An 18,014-nucleotide genomic window follows, 5' to 3' on the forward strand; every position below is an offset into this window, starting at 1 on the left:
AATCTTTATTCTTTTTTGCTTACACCCTTGGCTTTTTCCCCCCTCTCTTTTCACTTCTTTTATTTTCCATCTCTCCCTTTTATGCCGATGTTTATGTTTTATTTTTATTTCATCTCTATCCCTTTCTTATATGGACAGTTTGCTATTCTCTTCATATTTAATGATTAGCTCCAGGTACAAAGCTGGCTGATATGATGCAGAGGAGAACGGTAGATGTTTTATGTGAGGAATGCTCCCACTAGCTCAGGTTATAACAGGAAATAATATTAGCTACCATAACTATGCAGATGACACACAGCTCTACATTACGATGTCACCAGTTGACCTTTGACCCCATCCAATCACTGAACAGATGCTTAGAGCAGATAAATGTGTGGATGTGCCAAAACTTTCTCCAGCTGAACAGAAACAAAACTGAAGTTATTATTTTTGGACCTAAAGGGGAACGATCTAGAGTTATAGATCTAGAGTTATAGATCTAGATCCAATGCACAGCTTCAGTTATTACAACTGAAAACCAGCAATCAGGCCCGAAACCTGGGAGTAGTGATGGACTCTGACCTGAACCTCCAGAGCCACATAAAGACAGTTACAAAGTCGGCCTTCTATCACCTGAAGAACATTTCCAGGATTAAAGGACTAATGTCCCAGCCAGATCTAGAGAAACTAATTCATGTGTTCATCTTCAGTCGTATTGATTATTGCAACAGCGTCTTCACAGGTCTGTCCAACAAATCAATCAAACAGCTGCAGCTGATCCAGAATGCTGCTGCTCGCGTTCTCACTAAAACCAGGAAGATAGAGCACATAACACCAGTTTTAAAGTCCCTCCACTGGCTCCCTGTGGCTCAAAGAATAGACTTTAAAATACTGTTGTTAGTTTATAAATCACTGAACGGCTTAGCATCACAATACATTAAAGATCTGCTGTTGTTGTATCAACCCTCCAGACCTCTCAGGTCTTCCGGTTCTGGTTCTGCTCTGCATCCCCAGAACCAGAACCAAACGAGGAGAAGCAGCTTTCAGCTTCTATGCACCACAAATTTGGAACAAACTTCCAGAAAACTGTAAAACAGCTGAAACACTGACTTCTTTTAAATCTCAACTAAAAACCCACCTGTTTAGGATTGTATTTGAAATGTAATCAATTACAAATTTATTGATGGAACTTGACTTAATGTCGTGTTTTGATTATTGATTCTATATTGCATTGTGTTTCTGTGTTTGTAATGATGTAAAGCACTTTGAAATGCCTTGCTGCTGAAATGTGCTACACAAATAAAATTTGATTGGTTGATTGATTGAATGGCAGCGAGGTTTAAGCTGTTTTATTATAGTGTGGATCAATAATCTGTCCGATTACTGATTACCTATCTTTAAGAAGTCTGACCTGCCAATCCCAATTTTGGTCAATACGGATTTTTGTTTTCTGAAACATTGCTGAATGTAGTTATAAAGTCGCTGAGTTGGCAACAGTGGGATGACTATTGTTGACGGCATGACCTGGTGGGCGGGGCCAACAGTCAAACCTCTCTCACAGGAGAGCAGACAGTCGTTGATTTTTACACCTTTTTCGAGGTTGATGAGACCAATTGATAATATCTGCTTCACATGGAAGTATCCGCCAATCATTGTTTTCTGAAACATTGCTGAATGTAGTTATAAAGTCGCTGAGTTGGCAACAGTGGGATGACTATTGTTGACGGCATGACCTGGTGGGCGGGGCCAACAGTCAAACCTCTCTCACAGGAGAGCAGACAGTCGTTGATTTTTACACCTTTTTCGAGGTTGATGAGACCAATTGATAATATCTGCTTCACATGGAAGTATCCGCCAATCATTGTTCTCCCTAAATCAAGGAAATTTGGGTCAATTTACGGGCTGGCTGTAATACAGAAAGAGATTCTGGAAGGATCTTGATGGAGTAGAAAGTGGTGATGAGAGCAGATCTGAATGGACATGTTGATGAAGGAAACAGCTCCTTATGAGTGTGTGTGTGTGTGTGTGTGCATGGTTGTTTGTCCTGTCTGTCTCTGTGTTTCCCTGCGACAGACTGGCGACCTGTCCAGGGTGACCCCGCCTCTCGCCCGGAAGGCTGGAGATGTTAGCTGGAGACAGACACCAGCACCTCCCAACCCCATTAAGGACAAGGGTGTTAGAAAATGGATGGATGGATGGATGGATGGATGGATGGATGGATGGATGGATGGATGGATTGATTGTTCAATCTTAGGAACATGCATAATGTAAAATGGACCATTTCATAAGGTTTGATAGAAATTCCATAATTATATAAAAGTCTTGTCCCTTTTTGTTTATAACAAATCAAACATAGTTATGACTAAAAGGGTTTGTGTGTCAATATTATGTGACACACAAACCCATGTCATATGTAAAGACCAAAGTTCACATTTATAATTGCAGTTTAATATTTACACTATCAATATCTTGTTTCATCAAACTGTGTGCAGTGGAGAAATTAATGAAAATATATTTAAGCCTTTAGTTTAAGCCTTATAAACTAAACTTATAGCAGCTTTGGATTCACTGTGTTATAAGCCGGACTGTTTATGTTTTGCAGGGGCCTCTGTGAACAATATCCTGTGGAAGGACTTAGTGTAAATGTTCTTGACAAATAAATTAAAGTGCAACGGAAAACTCAGCTAATAGGATTTAGTCCCTGACATTCAAATGTGTCTTGTTTGTACCTGAGGATGTATTTTATTGCAGAGGTTAGACTACAAATGCACGATTGATCTATTGTACTTTACATGCCTGCGGATAGTGTTTGGCCCAGACTGAAGCCACAAAGGCAGCGCTGACAATTTAATCCATAAAGACAATACTCATGCACCAAAGTACAAGAACATGAGAGATGAAGAAATACAAGGTTATGATGGACCTGGGACTTTTCCAGAATGAATGGATTCATGATCTGGGTAGTTATTAAAGTAAACTTCTAAATAACCTGTGGTTTTATAGGCAGGTCGCATTCACCCGACCCCAACGTCATTGATATACGACAAATGCCACTATTTTGTATTTTGTGTCTTGTTACGCAGATGTGGGAATGAAAACAACAATCATGGTGGACCACAGTAAGGATTGCGTCCTCTACTGCGCATGAGGGCCTTAGATGGCAAAGCCCTTCCTCAGATCACCCACAGAACTAAGCCACTGCACTTAATCATTTCCGGTAACCATAGCGAATACATTTCATTTTTTGTTTTTCCCACTGTTAACTCCTCCATAATTTTAGGTTTTGAATGGCTACAACGACACATTCCACACATCAACTGGTCCAAAATGCATATAGAATCCTGGTCAGCTAATTGTCACTCCACCTGTCTCCGTTCAGCAGTTCCTCTGGGCCCGACACTGTCAGAAGTACAGGAAGTAGATTCCCCCGACTTGTCTTCCATCCCAGCCGAATACCATGATTTAACACCGGTTTTCAGTAAAACTAAAGCTCTTTCTCTTCCACCCCATCGTCCTTATGACTGTGCTATAGATCTTCTCCCCGGAGCACCACTACCCACTAGCCGCCTGTACAATATTTCACGTCCTGAACATGAAACCATGGAAAAATATATCAAAGACTCACTGGCCGCTGGCATAATTCGTCCTTCCTCCTCTCCTCTGGGTGCTGGGTTTTTCTTCGTAGGGAAGAAGGATGGATCCCTTAGACCAGTGGTCCCCAACCACCGGTCCGCGGACCAATTGGTACCGGGCCGCTCAAGAAATAATGAACTACTTCCGGATCTTTTATTTTGAAAATCCTAAACCGGATTTTACCGGTTACGTCTTGCGCGTACCGGCTCAAAATTGAGCCAACTTGCAGCAGAATGAGTAACAAAACAACATCGGAGTACTGCGGCGCACCACTCCCCCCCCAAACAACAGCATCGGACCTCGATACTTACCACACTAAATATCCTTAAGAAACACAAAGTCAATTCTCGACGACCCGTCTGGATCCTAAATGCTTCAGTGCATTGAGATTCTAGCATTCAAAGCCTCAGAACTTCTTCGATCTATTGTGATATACACGAGGTCATTTATGACCTCATCACTCACTCACTGTAGTTCTATGGCAGGGTCCTTAGACTGACTTTATTGTCATTTTGCATGCACAGGGTGTATACAGAACGAAATTTCGTTGCATACGGCTCAGGACAATGTTTTGAGGTTCCAATGTTGTGAGGTTACTCCAGAATAAAATAAAATACAGTATAAAATATGAATATAAATATGAATATAAAATATAAAGTGCAGGACTGACAGTAAAATAGAAGTTATTTAGCTCTGTACATGTGCAAGGTATGAAGTGGAGACCAGTTTTTGAGTGCGGTCCAGTTAAGAGTTCAGCAGTCTGATGGCAAGTGGGAAAAAGCTGTTTCGGAACCAGGTGAACCTGCACCGGATGCTGCGGAACCTCTTTCCAGAGGGCAGCAGGGAGAACAGTCCATGGTGGGGGTGTGAGGGGTCACTGACGATGTTTCGGCCTCGGGACACGCAGCGCTGGGATGAAATGTCCTGAATGGAGGGAAGGGGGGCCCCGATGATCCTCTCTGCTGTCCGCACCACCCTCCTCACGTTCTTCCAGTCAGAGGCGCTGCAGCCTCCACACCACACAGAGAGGCAGCTGGTCAGAATGCTCTCTATGGTGCTTCTGTAGAACGTCTTGAGGATGGGCGGGGGCAGGTGTGCTCTTCTCATCCTCCGCAGGAAATACAAGCGTTTCTGTGACCTCTTGACCAGAGACGTGGTGTTCACAGTCCAGGTGAGGTCGTTTGTGATGTGCACCCCCAGGAATTTGGTGCTGCTGACCACCTCCACAGCCGAGCTGTTGATGAGCAGTGGAGCGTGGCTGGGCCGGTTCTTCCTGAAGTCGACGATCATCTCCTTCATCTTGTCAACGTTCAGGATCAGGCTGTTGTCTCTGCACCAGTCCACCAGCTGCTCCACCTCCTCTCTGTAGTCCAGGTCGTTGTCGTCTCTGATGAGGCCCACCACCGTTGTGTCGTCCGCGAACTTCACGATGTGATTGGTGGCGAACCTGGGGGCACAGTCGTGTGTCATCAGAGTGAACAGCAGAGGGCTCAGGACGCAGCCCTGAGGGGAGCCTGTGCTGAGGGTGATGACATCGGAGGTGTGTTGTCCAATCCGGACTGACTGAGGTCTGTCGGTGAGGAAGTCTAGCAGCCAGTTGCGCAGGGGGGTGCTTCTGATCGTTGCTATGGAAACTGTCAGATCAGTTCTGCATGACTCAAACTACACACAAAATAATGACTAAATATTGAAATACTTGTATTTATTTATTTAACATGTAAAGATGAACAATATATCTATATATGAATATATATAGATCTGTAGCGTAATTTATATATATATATATACTGTATATATATACTTTATTTACTATATTATACTACACTAAACTATATAGTATTATATACTTTATTTACTATATTTTAGACTGTGGCAGGAAGCCGGAGCGCCAATGAGCTCTAAACACATTAATAGATGTTTTAAATGCGCAATACAGGTGTGGAAGAATCTCCTTGCAGCAATGACACGTTCAGAGATCACCTTCAGTGGAGCAACTTTAAAAGGTGTCATTTCATTTCAATATTTTAATTTCCAGCAGCAGGTTAGGCCCTACACGAGTCAGAGCAACCTGATTCCTGTTACCACAGGCAGATTGAGATGAAAAATAACCCAATTAAAAATGTCCCCATCTCATTTGGATTTGGCAGAACGAGGAAAAGTTTTGACCAAACCAGTGTGAGACTTGCACGTTGGTTCTCTCCTTGTTTCGTTTTTTTTGTGTGTTTGTGTTTTTTTTAAGTGTCACAGTAAATCACTGTTGGGTCTATGGGCCGACCTTAGGCCCTTCGTAAAAGGGCACATTGTCATGATGGAAGAGAGCTACACTTAAACTACACAGATGTGATGCGACCAGGCTGTGCTTAAAAGGTGGCACAATCTAAAAATATACTCAGCAGCTCTGCCTCCAGACACTGGGAGTGTGTCTGACCTGGCACAGCCCTACATATGGACCCATTGGTCTAATGGCATCTGACAACTGGACACGCTGCCGGTTATGCTAGTCGCTTTGATAACCTGCTCTCATGTTGAGGTGGGGGATGGGTGGAAGTTGGGTAGCATGTTCTTGATTAGAGAAAAGTAGCTGGACGTGTTCTAGTATAGGGTTCTGGTTCATCGTGTTTTCTACCAAAGTGATTAGTTTTGGCTAGATAGAATAAAAGTTTCGCTCTGTTACTGCTAGCGAAACTAGAGCTAGTTTCGCTAGCTCTAGGAAACTTAAAACTCGCCAATAAGATCAACAGTATCAAATATGGAGCTTTTAACTGCAAACCCCGGTTGTGTCGCTTTATTTTGACACTGTGGTGTCTGTGTTCACATCCTACTTAATCTTCTGCAGAGTAATGAAGTTCAGACAGATATGGATGGTTGCATAAGAATTGCACTACAACTTTATTTTCCTTGACACTGCAAAAAAAAAAGAAAAAGAAAAAGAAAGCTCTGAGGTTGTACAAGGCGATAAGATTTTCATAAAAGATTTAGAAATGCCGTTCTGATGTGATTCATAAAGCATGCAAGCCCTGAGGGATGATAATTGCAGTTGTAGATTTAGAACACGTCCAGCCACCCCTAATTTAATTAGATTGCCAATTAAATTAGGGGTTTAAATTTATTGCAGGAAATCAATATGTTGTTGACAGCTTTGCCAATTCAGTTGTCAGATACTAGACAGAGCAGTTATGTTGCTTACAGCTTGTTTGATAGAGTTTGTCACACTGCCATAGACATATATTAGAGATTACTTACAGATTTTTTCCAATGTTTTTTTGTTAAATATTACACTTTAATGCTTCAAATAACACTGGGTTACAAAAAAAATTGGGGGGAAATTGTTTGTGTTTTTTCAACTGAATTAGGACTATTTTCCACCACTCAATCCAAAAACGACATCCATTTTTCTCAATCAGGTCAGGTTTTTATTCTGATTTGATTTAGAGAAGTCTGATCTCCTGACTAAATCAATGACATTTTTGTGACATCATCAGCTCATACTTTTGTCTGGTAAAGAGTTATTTATCTCCTTTCAGCTTCACTTCTCCTCCCCGCTCCGCAGAAGAAAAGAAGTCCAAAAGTGAAAATCAAACAGAAATTGGATTTAAAAAACTCCAGGATTTACAGTGCTTTCTAAATCTCGGTGGAATACACATGTAAACACACATCAGTGTGCGAGTGACTGAATGCTTTGTAAAGCGCTCTGGACTACATAAATCTCTATACAGCCATAAAAAAAGCTCGATTCATGCCGAGACGTTTCTTGAACTCAATTATTCAAAGGTACACGAGTGTTACTAAAAAGATGTGTGGCATTCCACATTAACTGAACTTTTAACTTGTCAAATATAAATAGCGTGTGTGTTGCATTTTATTGGCACGGTTCAGCTAGCAGCAGTAAATCCCATATGCATATTCATGTGTGCAGACTTGTGTAGTTGATCTGGTGGTTCTGGTGTTTGCCTGCCAGTTTATTCAGCTGCCAGTTCTGATTAAATCAGGCCGTCAGCGTCACTGCAGGATCCTGACGGAGCTATCGCACTCGAGATGGCACAGTTGTCTGCCCCGGCTCCGCTGAACAAGAAGTGATTGTGGTCCTGCGCTTCATTGCCTCAATCCCACCTTGAGCAATATCCAGCAGATTGCACTCCCACGCACACGCGCGCACACACACGGCATATTTCATGTAACACATTAAATCAAAGGCATGACCTAAACGCATTTTTAAAAAAAAACAAAGAAAGAAGACCTGTCTAGATTTAAGTTCTCTCTCGTCCAGAAGGCCGAAGCATCCTTCCTCTTCTTCTCCAGGACCAGATCTGTGAAATAATAAATCCAGCAATAAGGATGTGGTTTTGACATAATCCATGAATTCAACAATATTCACGGTGGGAGAAATAAATTCAGCAAAGTATGATGAAAACTTAATTTTGTCTCCAAAGTGTTCAAACATAAGGATTTCTGTTTAATTATAATATAATTAAAGGGTACGAAATGAGCTACAGATGGCCAGCCTAAGAATAAACTGCATACAGATGCAACACACGTCTATAATGCTGGTGCAGATTGTTATTTGCACATTTGTGCTGTTTGCTTACATAATTTAAACAGCCGGAGAGAATTGTAGACAATGTATAGCTTATTGTCTCCCATGTTTTATTTCGTCACAGTCGACAAATGTTTTCTTTTTAAGTAATTCTTACAGTCATGAGTTTAAATTTTAATGCTGCAGTTTGCAACTTTTACAAAAACAAGGATTTTACATATTTCTTTAATCCGTCACTGTGACCTGATATTTTGTGTGACACACATGATCTGTAAATAACTCCAGCTTCCTGTGGTTCTACAACCACCTACAGAAACACACCACTTGGTCAGAAACAACCAATCAGGGCCAGGAGGAGGGTCTTAGCGCTGTTAATCACTCTCGTATTGCCATGAATGCTAAGGATAGTTAGCATGGCCACCAATGACGGCAGATAAACAGTTTTCCTGGAACGGTACGTTGTTCCTCCGATATTGGCACACTGAGTAGCACATACACAAGACTGATTGACAGCTCTAAGACCTTTCTCGTGGCTCTGAAAAAGCAAGACACCTCCTCAGTCCTGCTGGTTTTGTATTGAATATGTTTCCTCAGCTGGAACGAACTAAAAAATAGACTTAGGAAAGTGGAATACGGTTTCACCTTCATAACGTCACATTTCAGCTCCTGTCTCTTTGAAACATAATCCTCACTCTTCCATTTGTCTTCCCTAAGTGCCTCCACTTTTCATTGCAGAGCGGTTTCATGTGAATTGTTGCTCTTAGTATCTATTAAAGGGCCGTGATTTGGCTAAAGCCTCTCTCTGAGAGCAGAGGTCAGCACAAAGAAGGACCCCAGGCGTGCATATCTGAGGGAAGTGGAGCAGTTCATAGTGAAAAGTGTTGCCATATGCAGCCGGAAACTGGAAGTGTGTGAGATCACACAGCGTAAATGTTGAATAATTGAAAATCATAGAAACGTACACTCCCTGGGAGCCGCAGTGCAGTTTTCTCAGAAAGAAAAAAATTGATACCGGAATGAGTTCATTTAGAAATATCAAAGCACCTTGAAAAATGGGTCATCAGTAGCTGGCTTACCAAGAACTGCCTCTTGAACAAGACAAGAATGTAACGTCCTCCTTTGACTCTGAAACATTATTCATGGAGGGTTACATTTATGTTATGTTGCTTGCAAAACTGTTTGCATAGTTCCACATTTTGTTGCGTTACAGTAACGAGGTAAGCCAACACCGTGGGTCAGAACTGTGAAAAGTAAAGTGGTAGTTTACAAACTACCCCAGTGAGGACGTCTGTGTCTTTGACACTAACTCGTGAAGTCTGAGATACACTTGGCGTTTTCAAGCAGTGCCATTTGCCAGAACACTTTTATGAAAGCGATCCTTAACCTGAAGGAGCTTTTATCCTGGTGAATCAAAACAGATTTACAGGGATCCCCAGTCTCCTCTATTCTTGCCCCATTAACTGCATATAAACTATTAAATTAAATGATTGCACTTCAGTGATTAATTAACTTTGGCGGCATAACTTCCTCCTGACCTGCTTGTGCAGAATCTTGAATCAGGGCTTTGACGTTGAAGCATGAGTGCCACCTTGGCCAAAGTTTTAAATTCAGGAAACATTTCTGCAACGGTTGGCACATATATGATTATGAATCTCAAGGGATTTTTCTGCATAAATAAAGAATTATTAATAATAATAAAAGGCTCTCTGGACAAGGGGTTACCTGATCCTCACTTAAACGGGAGGAAATCCAGCAGATTGCCCTTCTTCTGCTCCGCTGGTTCTCCTGGCCATAACTCTGCAATGCACTGACAGCCCATGGACTGGGAGACGGACTTAGTCCAGGTCAGAGAGGATGTTGAAGTATGAAATACCTGAAGGAGAGAGTAATCACAGAATTCTGAGGAGCTGGAGGGACTGAACAATATTAACAGTAGTTTATGATCACTGTTTTTCACTCAAATGCATCCATCCCTCCTTACATGAGGAGAAGGGCTGGTGTTAAATGTGATTGGCCGGTGTTAGTGGGCTGCCGATCTATTGGTTTTGAGCAAATAAAATGTTAGGGTTGTTGGTCCCAAACCTGTCGACCCACTGGGAAAATGCCCGGTATGCCTGATGGCCAGTCCGCCCAGGAGCAGACCAGCAGTGATGATCAGTTAGACTCCACTTCATGGGTTTTTTTTGTTTGTTTGCTTTGGTGTCTTGAAAGCATCCACAGGTCTGAGTCTCAGTAAGGTCCAGGCTACTTGTATACTTTTGAATACATAAACAAATCTTTGGCGTAAAGTTGATTGCAAATAAGAAAAAATGTAAAAAAAAAACAAAAAACTGTCTTGGCAAGGCAAAGCAGCCACTGCCAAAAGGCTGACAAAATACAAGCCATCCATCACACTTAAGCTAAAGAGGAAAAATGTCATTCATTGGTGGCCTGGCATGTTTCTATTAAAATTTAAAAACGTACATTAACATTTTCCCACAGCTTTTTGAACGATTGCACATTAATCCAAAGAGACCAACCAGGATGTATTCCCCCCTGCTGTTGGTTTGGCCTGCAGGTTTAATATGAAGGTCACTTCACTGTGTGTGCGCTGCAGCAGCTGTAGGGTATAGTGTCTGCTTAGTGTTGCCTGCATGCTTCGCTTGGCAGGAAAACACCGGATTGTCCACAGCTATGTTGGGAGCCAGTCTTTATTTATTTATTTATTTTTTTAAAATCTTGTCCTGTCCTATTTCTTCTCTGTGCACCTCAGGGGACATGCACACGAGTAGCTGGAGCTTCCCGGCCTCCTGATTTAGCCCAGACATTATCCTGTGCCGAGCCAGGTTGGGCCCGGCCAGATTCTGACTGGCCGTCACCCTGGGGGGGCCGGTGCGGCGCTCGGATTAGCGACGAGGAATAAAACGCTGGAATCTCCCAGCGGTGGGGAAGGAGGGAGGGTGTGGGTTCACCACCATTTGTGAACCGGGCTGCAAAAACAAACGGCACCAGCCCGACGCAGTGAGACGTCACACGTCTTTACTATGGCGCAAACAGAGCGAGGCGAGGGACACGAGGTTCTACTTCCGCCCAGAAGAGAATGTGCTGCACAGCGCTGACAGCAAAGAGAATCTACTGCCTGCAAATCAAAAAGATTATTTTATTAAGCCTCATGTGAATAGAAACAAGCCCAACTCCCCTCAGCCTCCACCCCATCCCCTCCCCTCCACCTTCTCCCTTCCTGTCTCCATTAGTTACATATTCTATGAAGTGTGGCAGAGACCTACATTGTACCAGTGCAGAATTCTGTTATTTCTCATTGCTGAGCGGAGATTACGCTACAAACGGCAGCCGAGGCAGAGCGTGTGTTTGGTTTTGTGATGACTCATGAGGTTCTGGGGAAACAAATGGAGAAGCAAGATCTTTTTTTTTTTTTTTTTTTTTTTTTTTTTTTTTGTCCTGCGACGCCTTCTGCTCAAAAGTCCAATGCAGCTGAGACTCTTGTCTGCCTGTGATGCTGCGACTGTCAGGCTGGGAACACACACCTACACCGCTCCATTAATTACATTCCTCTGCAATTAGCCCCTCGTTTATACAGCTTTAATTAAGCATGAAATTATGGATCCCGCCTGTTTGAGGCTAGCATCTCATCTCCTGTTGCGAATGCTACTGTGAAATCCTTCATATGAAATGGAGTTCTGCGCCTGATGCATCCCTGGTGGCTGAAGAAACGGAGGCTCCAGAGAGTTTCTACATGAGAATTAGTAAAGGACAAGACCAAGGGCAGGAGGAGGGGTTGTGTGTGTGTGTGTGTGGGGGTGGGTGTGGGTGTGTGTGTGTGTATCAGAATGACTCACAGCACAGAAGAGCTTCTCTGTTATCACACTCTGTTTGGGGGAATAGCTGCGGTTTTCTCCCTGTGGACATTGGAGTTGTTTGCAGTGTTGCAGCTCACAACACGCAGCGTTTCAGTAAAACATTGAGAGTGAAAGTTCAGAAAAAGAAACTAAAATAACTTTAGCTACTGGATAGTCTATTTGTCCGCCACTAGATTCTTTATGTCTTGAGTCATGATGGAAAGACTTTTCCATGACTGACACTGGAAAACCGATTTAAAGTGTTGCTTGTTCCTTCCACAGCAATTCAGAGGGAAAGACGTAACCAGGAGCTGCTAATCAAATAATCAAATATTAGCACAATGTCAAGAAGGAACGATGACATTTTCCTTCGTCAAAGGAAAATTGTGGAGAGATTCTCTCCACATTCACATGGTTGGTACAAATATATATTTGCAACAAGTCACGTTTTTAGCATGAGAATGACTTCCGTTAATTGCCAGATTTTAGTGCGGAGATACTTTGCAGAAGAAGTGTGAAAGCTCTCATTGGCTATAATATAACAGTTGCGTAATCAACCTCGTGATTGATTACGCACTAGGTGGAGGAAGCCTCCTCTAATGGAGGCAAAGCAACCCACCGTTACAGGAAACCAGTTTCACCAGTGGCTATGTTAACTAACCTTAGCATTCATGACAGGCTAAGCTAATAGGGGAAAAACTGTATCGTAGCGGAGAGCAAAGGGGGGAGTGGCGCGCACATGTGAGTGATTGACAGCTCTAAGACCTGCCTTCTGGCTCTGATTGGTTGTTCCTAGTTAGCACTGGTCTTTTTTCCCACCTTCATCTGTCTCTTATACTATCATGACATAGTGACAGTTTCAACAAACCAAATATGTTTTTGTAACAATTATGTCCTGCAGCTTTAAGTCTGGTAGCGTTGGAGTTTCTTAACATTTCTGTTCTGTGGGATAAAAAAAAAATAGCTACATTTGAAATAATGTAAATAATGTTAGGTTTTCTTTATTGAATCACCTAAATAACAGCTTATTTATCCAGCTCATCTACCAGCTGGACGTTTGCTCTCTTCAGTCCAGAACCTCCCACACAATGAATCTAGATTCCTCTGAGGGGAACCTTTTGTGTTTGAACCAAACACTTCTCTTCTATCACATAAAACTGCTCCACTGTGAAGTGCCCTCTACCTCTTTTTTTTTTTAAGAAAAGAGGACACTTAAAGTTATTTCACCTGCCTCTCTAAGCGAGTGTATCATTACCTAAATCATTAATTAGCGTAATTACCCTCCAACTTGAGTGTGAGGCAAAATAGATGCTTTCACGTCGCATAAAATTAGACGTTGATCAATGGGTCACATGACCTTCGGCCGCTATTCCTAACGGTGTGGAGAGCAGGGACTTTGTCTGCTGCCATGAACAACCTCAAAGTGTTACCTGGGTTAACCTGGTCACACAGGAGAGCTTTCATAGGAGCAGAGGAGTTAAAATGATTCATGTCTCAATCCGTGTTTTTGTTTTGTTGTCGAAGCAAACGCAACCCAGTTACCATTATAAATGATTCAATGATTCTCTCCACATTTACATGGTTGGTTTGTTGGTCTGACTGTTTTTCGTGTGTGTGTGTTTTTTTTTTTTTTGTCTCTGCGGTTTCGGTTACTCCGGGCACCAGCATATCACAAGAAGAAACTCTCCTCGTTCTCGAACGCTCTGAGTTTCAGTCGCCGCCGTTGTTCCGACACATCCGTCAACACCGAGTCTCTTCAGGACCATTTTTCCCCCTACGACGGTTGTTGGGTTGCTGTTATTTCTTGTCAAATATGCAAATAGTAGCAGAGGGAAGAAAACAAGTTTAAAAAAATAAATGTTCTGAAGACTTTATGGAAATTTCAGGGAATGGAAGGAACCACCACAAGCTCTGGCTTCCTGGTTTAATGTTGATTTAATCATCAGTGAAGCTTCGTGTGCGAGACGAGACACGGAAGGCTGCTCCATCCATGCATAAAGAAATTTGTTACTTGTCATGAGGAACATGACAAGTAACCATTGTGATAAAAATAGAGTCTGTTAAGAAAAAGTGATTGATTTTAATGCTTAATACAGTTGGTCTTGCGACATGTGTAAAGGGATGGCCAACGCTCTTGTTTGGAACAGTTTTCTGTTGAGCATGGGGAAGCAGGGCCTTTTTCCTCCCCCGCTGACACACAGAGCAATAAAATTTACAGGCCGATAGGGGTTAGAGACTTCTTGGCGCCTCGGCCCGTATCAGGCGGAGATGAGCGCGAAGTGGTCCGCCCTTTGACTTAGATAAAAAGCAGACACCTTTGCCATAATGAGGGGAGTTTCCAAGTTTTTCTGAGTGCTGAGGGAGTTTCTAATAGGTCAGCACGAGGAACGCCTTCTTTGCATACATTAAATAGGGAAACACCTCTTTCATTTTAAAAGTACAGGTCAGCAAGCCAACAGAGAGAGAGAGCGGCCGCTATTTTTTGCCTTTTTGTATTTGTTTTGTGTTTGTCTGTCTTCCCCCTTGTGTGTCTTTATTTTTTATGAGAAAATGCATATCTCTGTTCCTCTGCAGCTTTGTTGTTCATTGCTTTGTATGAGATTAAACTCTGTGATCTGTGACGTCAACACGCTTTGTTGTTGTTTCGTTTTAGCAGCACGCCGTCGCTGCACGTCGCCCACGGAGAACGTCACTCGCCGGTCCCGGGCAAAATTAAAAGAGGAAGAAGGAGCCAAACGTTTTATCCAAAGCTAGCATTAAATTACCTCTTTTTTTAATAAGTCTTAAACACAAAAATATATAATTGAGCTTTTCTCTGAAAAATGACAGCGGTGTCCTTTTTGGTGTACTAGGAACTTCAGCTCTGTGTTTTTTTGATCAACAGTTTGTTTTTTGATCTCTGCTTATTTTTGCATGCAGTTACTTCACAATAATGTTTATGGGGACGCTGTTGTGATCTGTGTTGATTTGAGTTCTTCTGTGTATTTATTTTGAGTTTCTGTCTCCGAGTCTCCCTGTTTTCCTGTCTTACCCCTTGATTGTTCCCTGGTGTGTCTCGTTTCCTTGATTACCCTCTGTGTATTTAGCCCTCGTTCCTCGTCGGGTCCTTGTCAATGCATCTGGTCAGTGTTGTTTGTCCATCCGTTGCCTCCAGTTGCTACCGGTGCTGAGCCCTGGCTTTCTGCTCTGCCGTGCTGCTGGACTTTTTGTGGCCTATTCTCTACAATAAACCTTCATTTTCATTTGAACCTGGGTCTACAGCGTTTGCCTCACCGCCTTCCACACCGCACTTCTTGACAGATGCACTGATCCACATTTTTTACTTGGATTCAGATATCTGATTAGTGTCGGGCAATACCAATCCAATACAGAAAAATAGTCCTGATTTTTTTATTTTTTTTAATGGTTCTTTTTTTTTTTAAACACAGACATTGTTGTACTAAAATATGAATGCATTTGATAACTTTGCACCTGTACAGCAGACTTAAATACATCAATAGTTTCACAAACTTGGTCAAGCAGGTAAAAACAACACAACTGTAATCTGTTCAATCAGTGCAATTAGGAGTAAAACAGCCAATGTGAAAGAAATGATAAAGAAACTGGGAGAAACAACAGGTTGACCACTTTGGCTAAACATGTAAAAATAAACTACAAAAAGCCTTTCAAATGGTTCAGAAAGTGCAATTAGGAATTCAAAATAAAATGTAAAATAAATATTAACGCAAGATGTCGCTCAGACACAAATCATAGAATTAGACTGAATAGATCTGCCCTTACGGGTTAGGCACATTGGAACCGATACCTGATCCTAGAATTAAAAAAATATATATATTGGGACCATTGCAGATATTAATATGGGATCGGTGCATCTCTACTGAACAGAAAATGTAATCAGTTTTTGAGTCGTCTCAAAAACTGACAGAAAATATCAGATTAAACGGTAAATTTCTCCCCCCTGAACAGCCTGGTGAGTGATGACCAATCCCTTCGTTTTCGCTTTTTGTGTCTCTGAAGAACAGAGAGGGAAAAGTTCCACTAATCGACTAAAGCCGAGATCACAAGAGTCTTTCTGCTGGCCGGGGGAAGGTGATGGAGTGCTGCTGAAAGTAATTGAGTACTGCTGAAATCCCAGATTGGATCCTTTGAGAGAAGAGAGGAAAGACTGAAGTGTTTAACGGCTCTGCAGAGTCGGTGCCAGCTGGCAGCATTTGCATTCTGGCTCTTTTCCAGCATTCTTAATGAAAATGTGAAACAATAAAGAACAACAACAAAAAAAAGTCTCTGTTCACATTTGCTTTTTTAATTAATTTGAATACTGTCTAAATTGGCAGGCGGTGTGGATAGATGTGTTAATAATGACTGTAACGATGATAGATGCATGTGTTAACAATTAATTATAAAAAGCTTAATGAATACATTTTGCAAAATAAATAAATCTACAGTTCCCCGTATTAATTCTAGCTGCATGCATGTGGAGTTTATTTTTTCCGACTGCTCAATGCGCTATGTTAAAAAAGTTTCAACAAAATGTTGGAGAAATGAATTGGTTAAGAGGTGGTCAATATTCTGATTTGTTATGACCTTCATTTTTCTTTACTTTATACTTTATTTTATGACCTATAAGAATTTTCCTATTTCATATAAAACAGAATAACATTTTTCAGAGGACATTAAACCCACAAAAAATAATGAGGTGACGAAGCAAAGCAGATTGCACTCATTGCCTCTCCTGTAAAGACGGTCTCAGTCTGATTATGGGTGGGAAACGGGCTCCATGGCAACGTCTACCTCTCAAAACTGCTACCTGGTTTGTTTGAAGTTTGGGTTCATGCCTCACCCATCAGATAATTTTGGCTCCTTTCTTTTCCTTTGCAGGGCAGCGATGAGAGCGACGTGGACAAGAACAAGTGCTGCACGTTGTGCAACATGTCCTTCACCTCAGCAGTGGTGGCACAGTCTCACTACCAGGGTAAAATCCACGCTAAGAGGCTCAAACTGCTGCTGGGAGAACAGCCTGCCATCACAACCAAAGGTATATTCTATGGTAAAAATGCTCCGAGTATAAATCATGGAGGAGCTGTGTTGTCCAAACGTTCATCCATCCATCCGTGCAATTTTAATGTAGCTGTTCCATGTTCTCTATTTACATAAAAAATGGACAATGTCCATGTGTCATAAACCAGTGAAAGGTTTAACATAATACCTGTCTGGTATTATGATTGCATATATTACTATTAATCTGGGCTTCTATGTCATCTTAAAGCTTCCTGCCAAATAATCCTAGTTTATGTGTGAATCAACTAACTGCTGAGAGAGGAGTCAACAGAAATGTCTCTCTTAGGAGGTGTAATTGACCCTGTTGCTAGGCGTGGTTGACCCCGTTGCTAGGTGTGGTTGATTCTATGTTGTATTGTGTTTCTGTGTTTGATATGATGTAAAGCACTTTGAAATGCCTTGCTGCTGAAATGTGCTATACAAATAAAATTTGATTGATTGATTGATAGGTGTGGTTGACCCCATTGCTAGGTGGGACTGAGATTGGTGTAAATACAAAGCAAAATAATAATTTAAAACAAATATCCTTTAGTTGATTAATGCATCATACAGTCTAGACTGGATTAAAAAGTGTCATGATGAAGAAGCTATTTATAGTTGAATATATTATCACACAGCATCAACATGTTTAATTATTGTCTTGTTGTGTTTTGTCACGGCTTTTTGCAATGCCAGTCACTTCACTACATCATCTGTTTGATATTAATGTGGACGCTCAGCAGTCAGTAATTCACTGTGATTGGCTGCTTGTATAAAGTTGTTTGATCTGGAAGATCCACCAACATAAAATGCTGCAGCAAAGAAACCAGTGGAACAGAGGAACAGTGGCTGCTGTGGGTTTATGGAGAACAATCTCTCCAGTAATCCTCCTCATGTGCTTCACTTGTCCTGCCGCTCACACAAGCTCTTGATTTTTCTCTCTTCAGCGCCAGACTCTCTGTTTTAACACCTTGGTTCACGTCTAGTTCCTTGCC

The 18,014-nt window shown here is 41.8% G+C and overlaps 1 protein-coding gene and 1 long non-coding RNA gene across 2 annotated transcripts in view; one reads left to right on the forward strand and one right to left on the reverse strand.

Annotated features, from left to right (window-relative positions):
- Positions 1-18,014, forward strand: part of zmat4a (zinc finger, matrin-type 4a) — an 88,600-nt gene that overhangs the window by 42,158 nt on the left and 28,428 nt on the right. Inside the window, exon 4 of the mRNA XM_032579172.1 lies at positions 16,861-17,017. Within this exon, the coding sequence (XP_032435063.1) occupies positions 16,861-17,017 (157 nt within the window). The remainder of the gene's footprint in view (positions 1-16,860; positions 17,018-18,014) is intronic.
- Positions 1,371-15,486, reverse strand: LOC116730151 (uncharacterized). Its single transcript, XR_004341268.1, has 3 exons — positions 15,475-15,486; positions 13,378-13,382; positions 1,371-1,429 (listed from the first exon to the last, which is right to left on the reverse strand). It is a non-coding gene; the product is annotated as an uncharacterized LOC116730151 (long non-coding RNA).

Source organism: Xiphophorus hellerii, chromosome 12 (assembly GCF_003331165.1).
Source record: "Xiphophorus hellerii strain 12219 chromosome 12, Xiphophorus_hellerii-4.1, whole genome shotgun sequence".
In the NCBI taxonomy this organism is placed as follows: domain Eukaryota; kingdom Metazoa; phylum Chordata; class Actinopteri; order Cyprinodontiformes; family Poeciliidae; genus Xiphophorus; species Xiphophorus hellerii.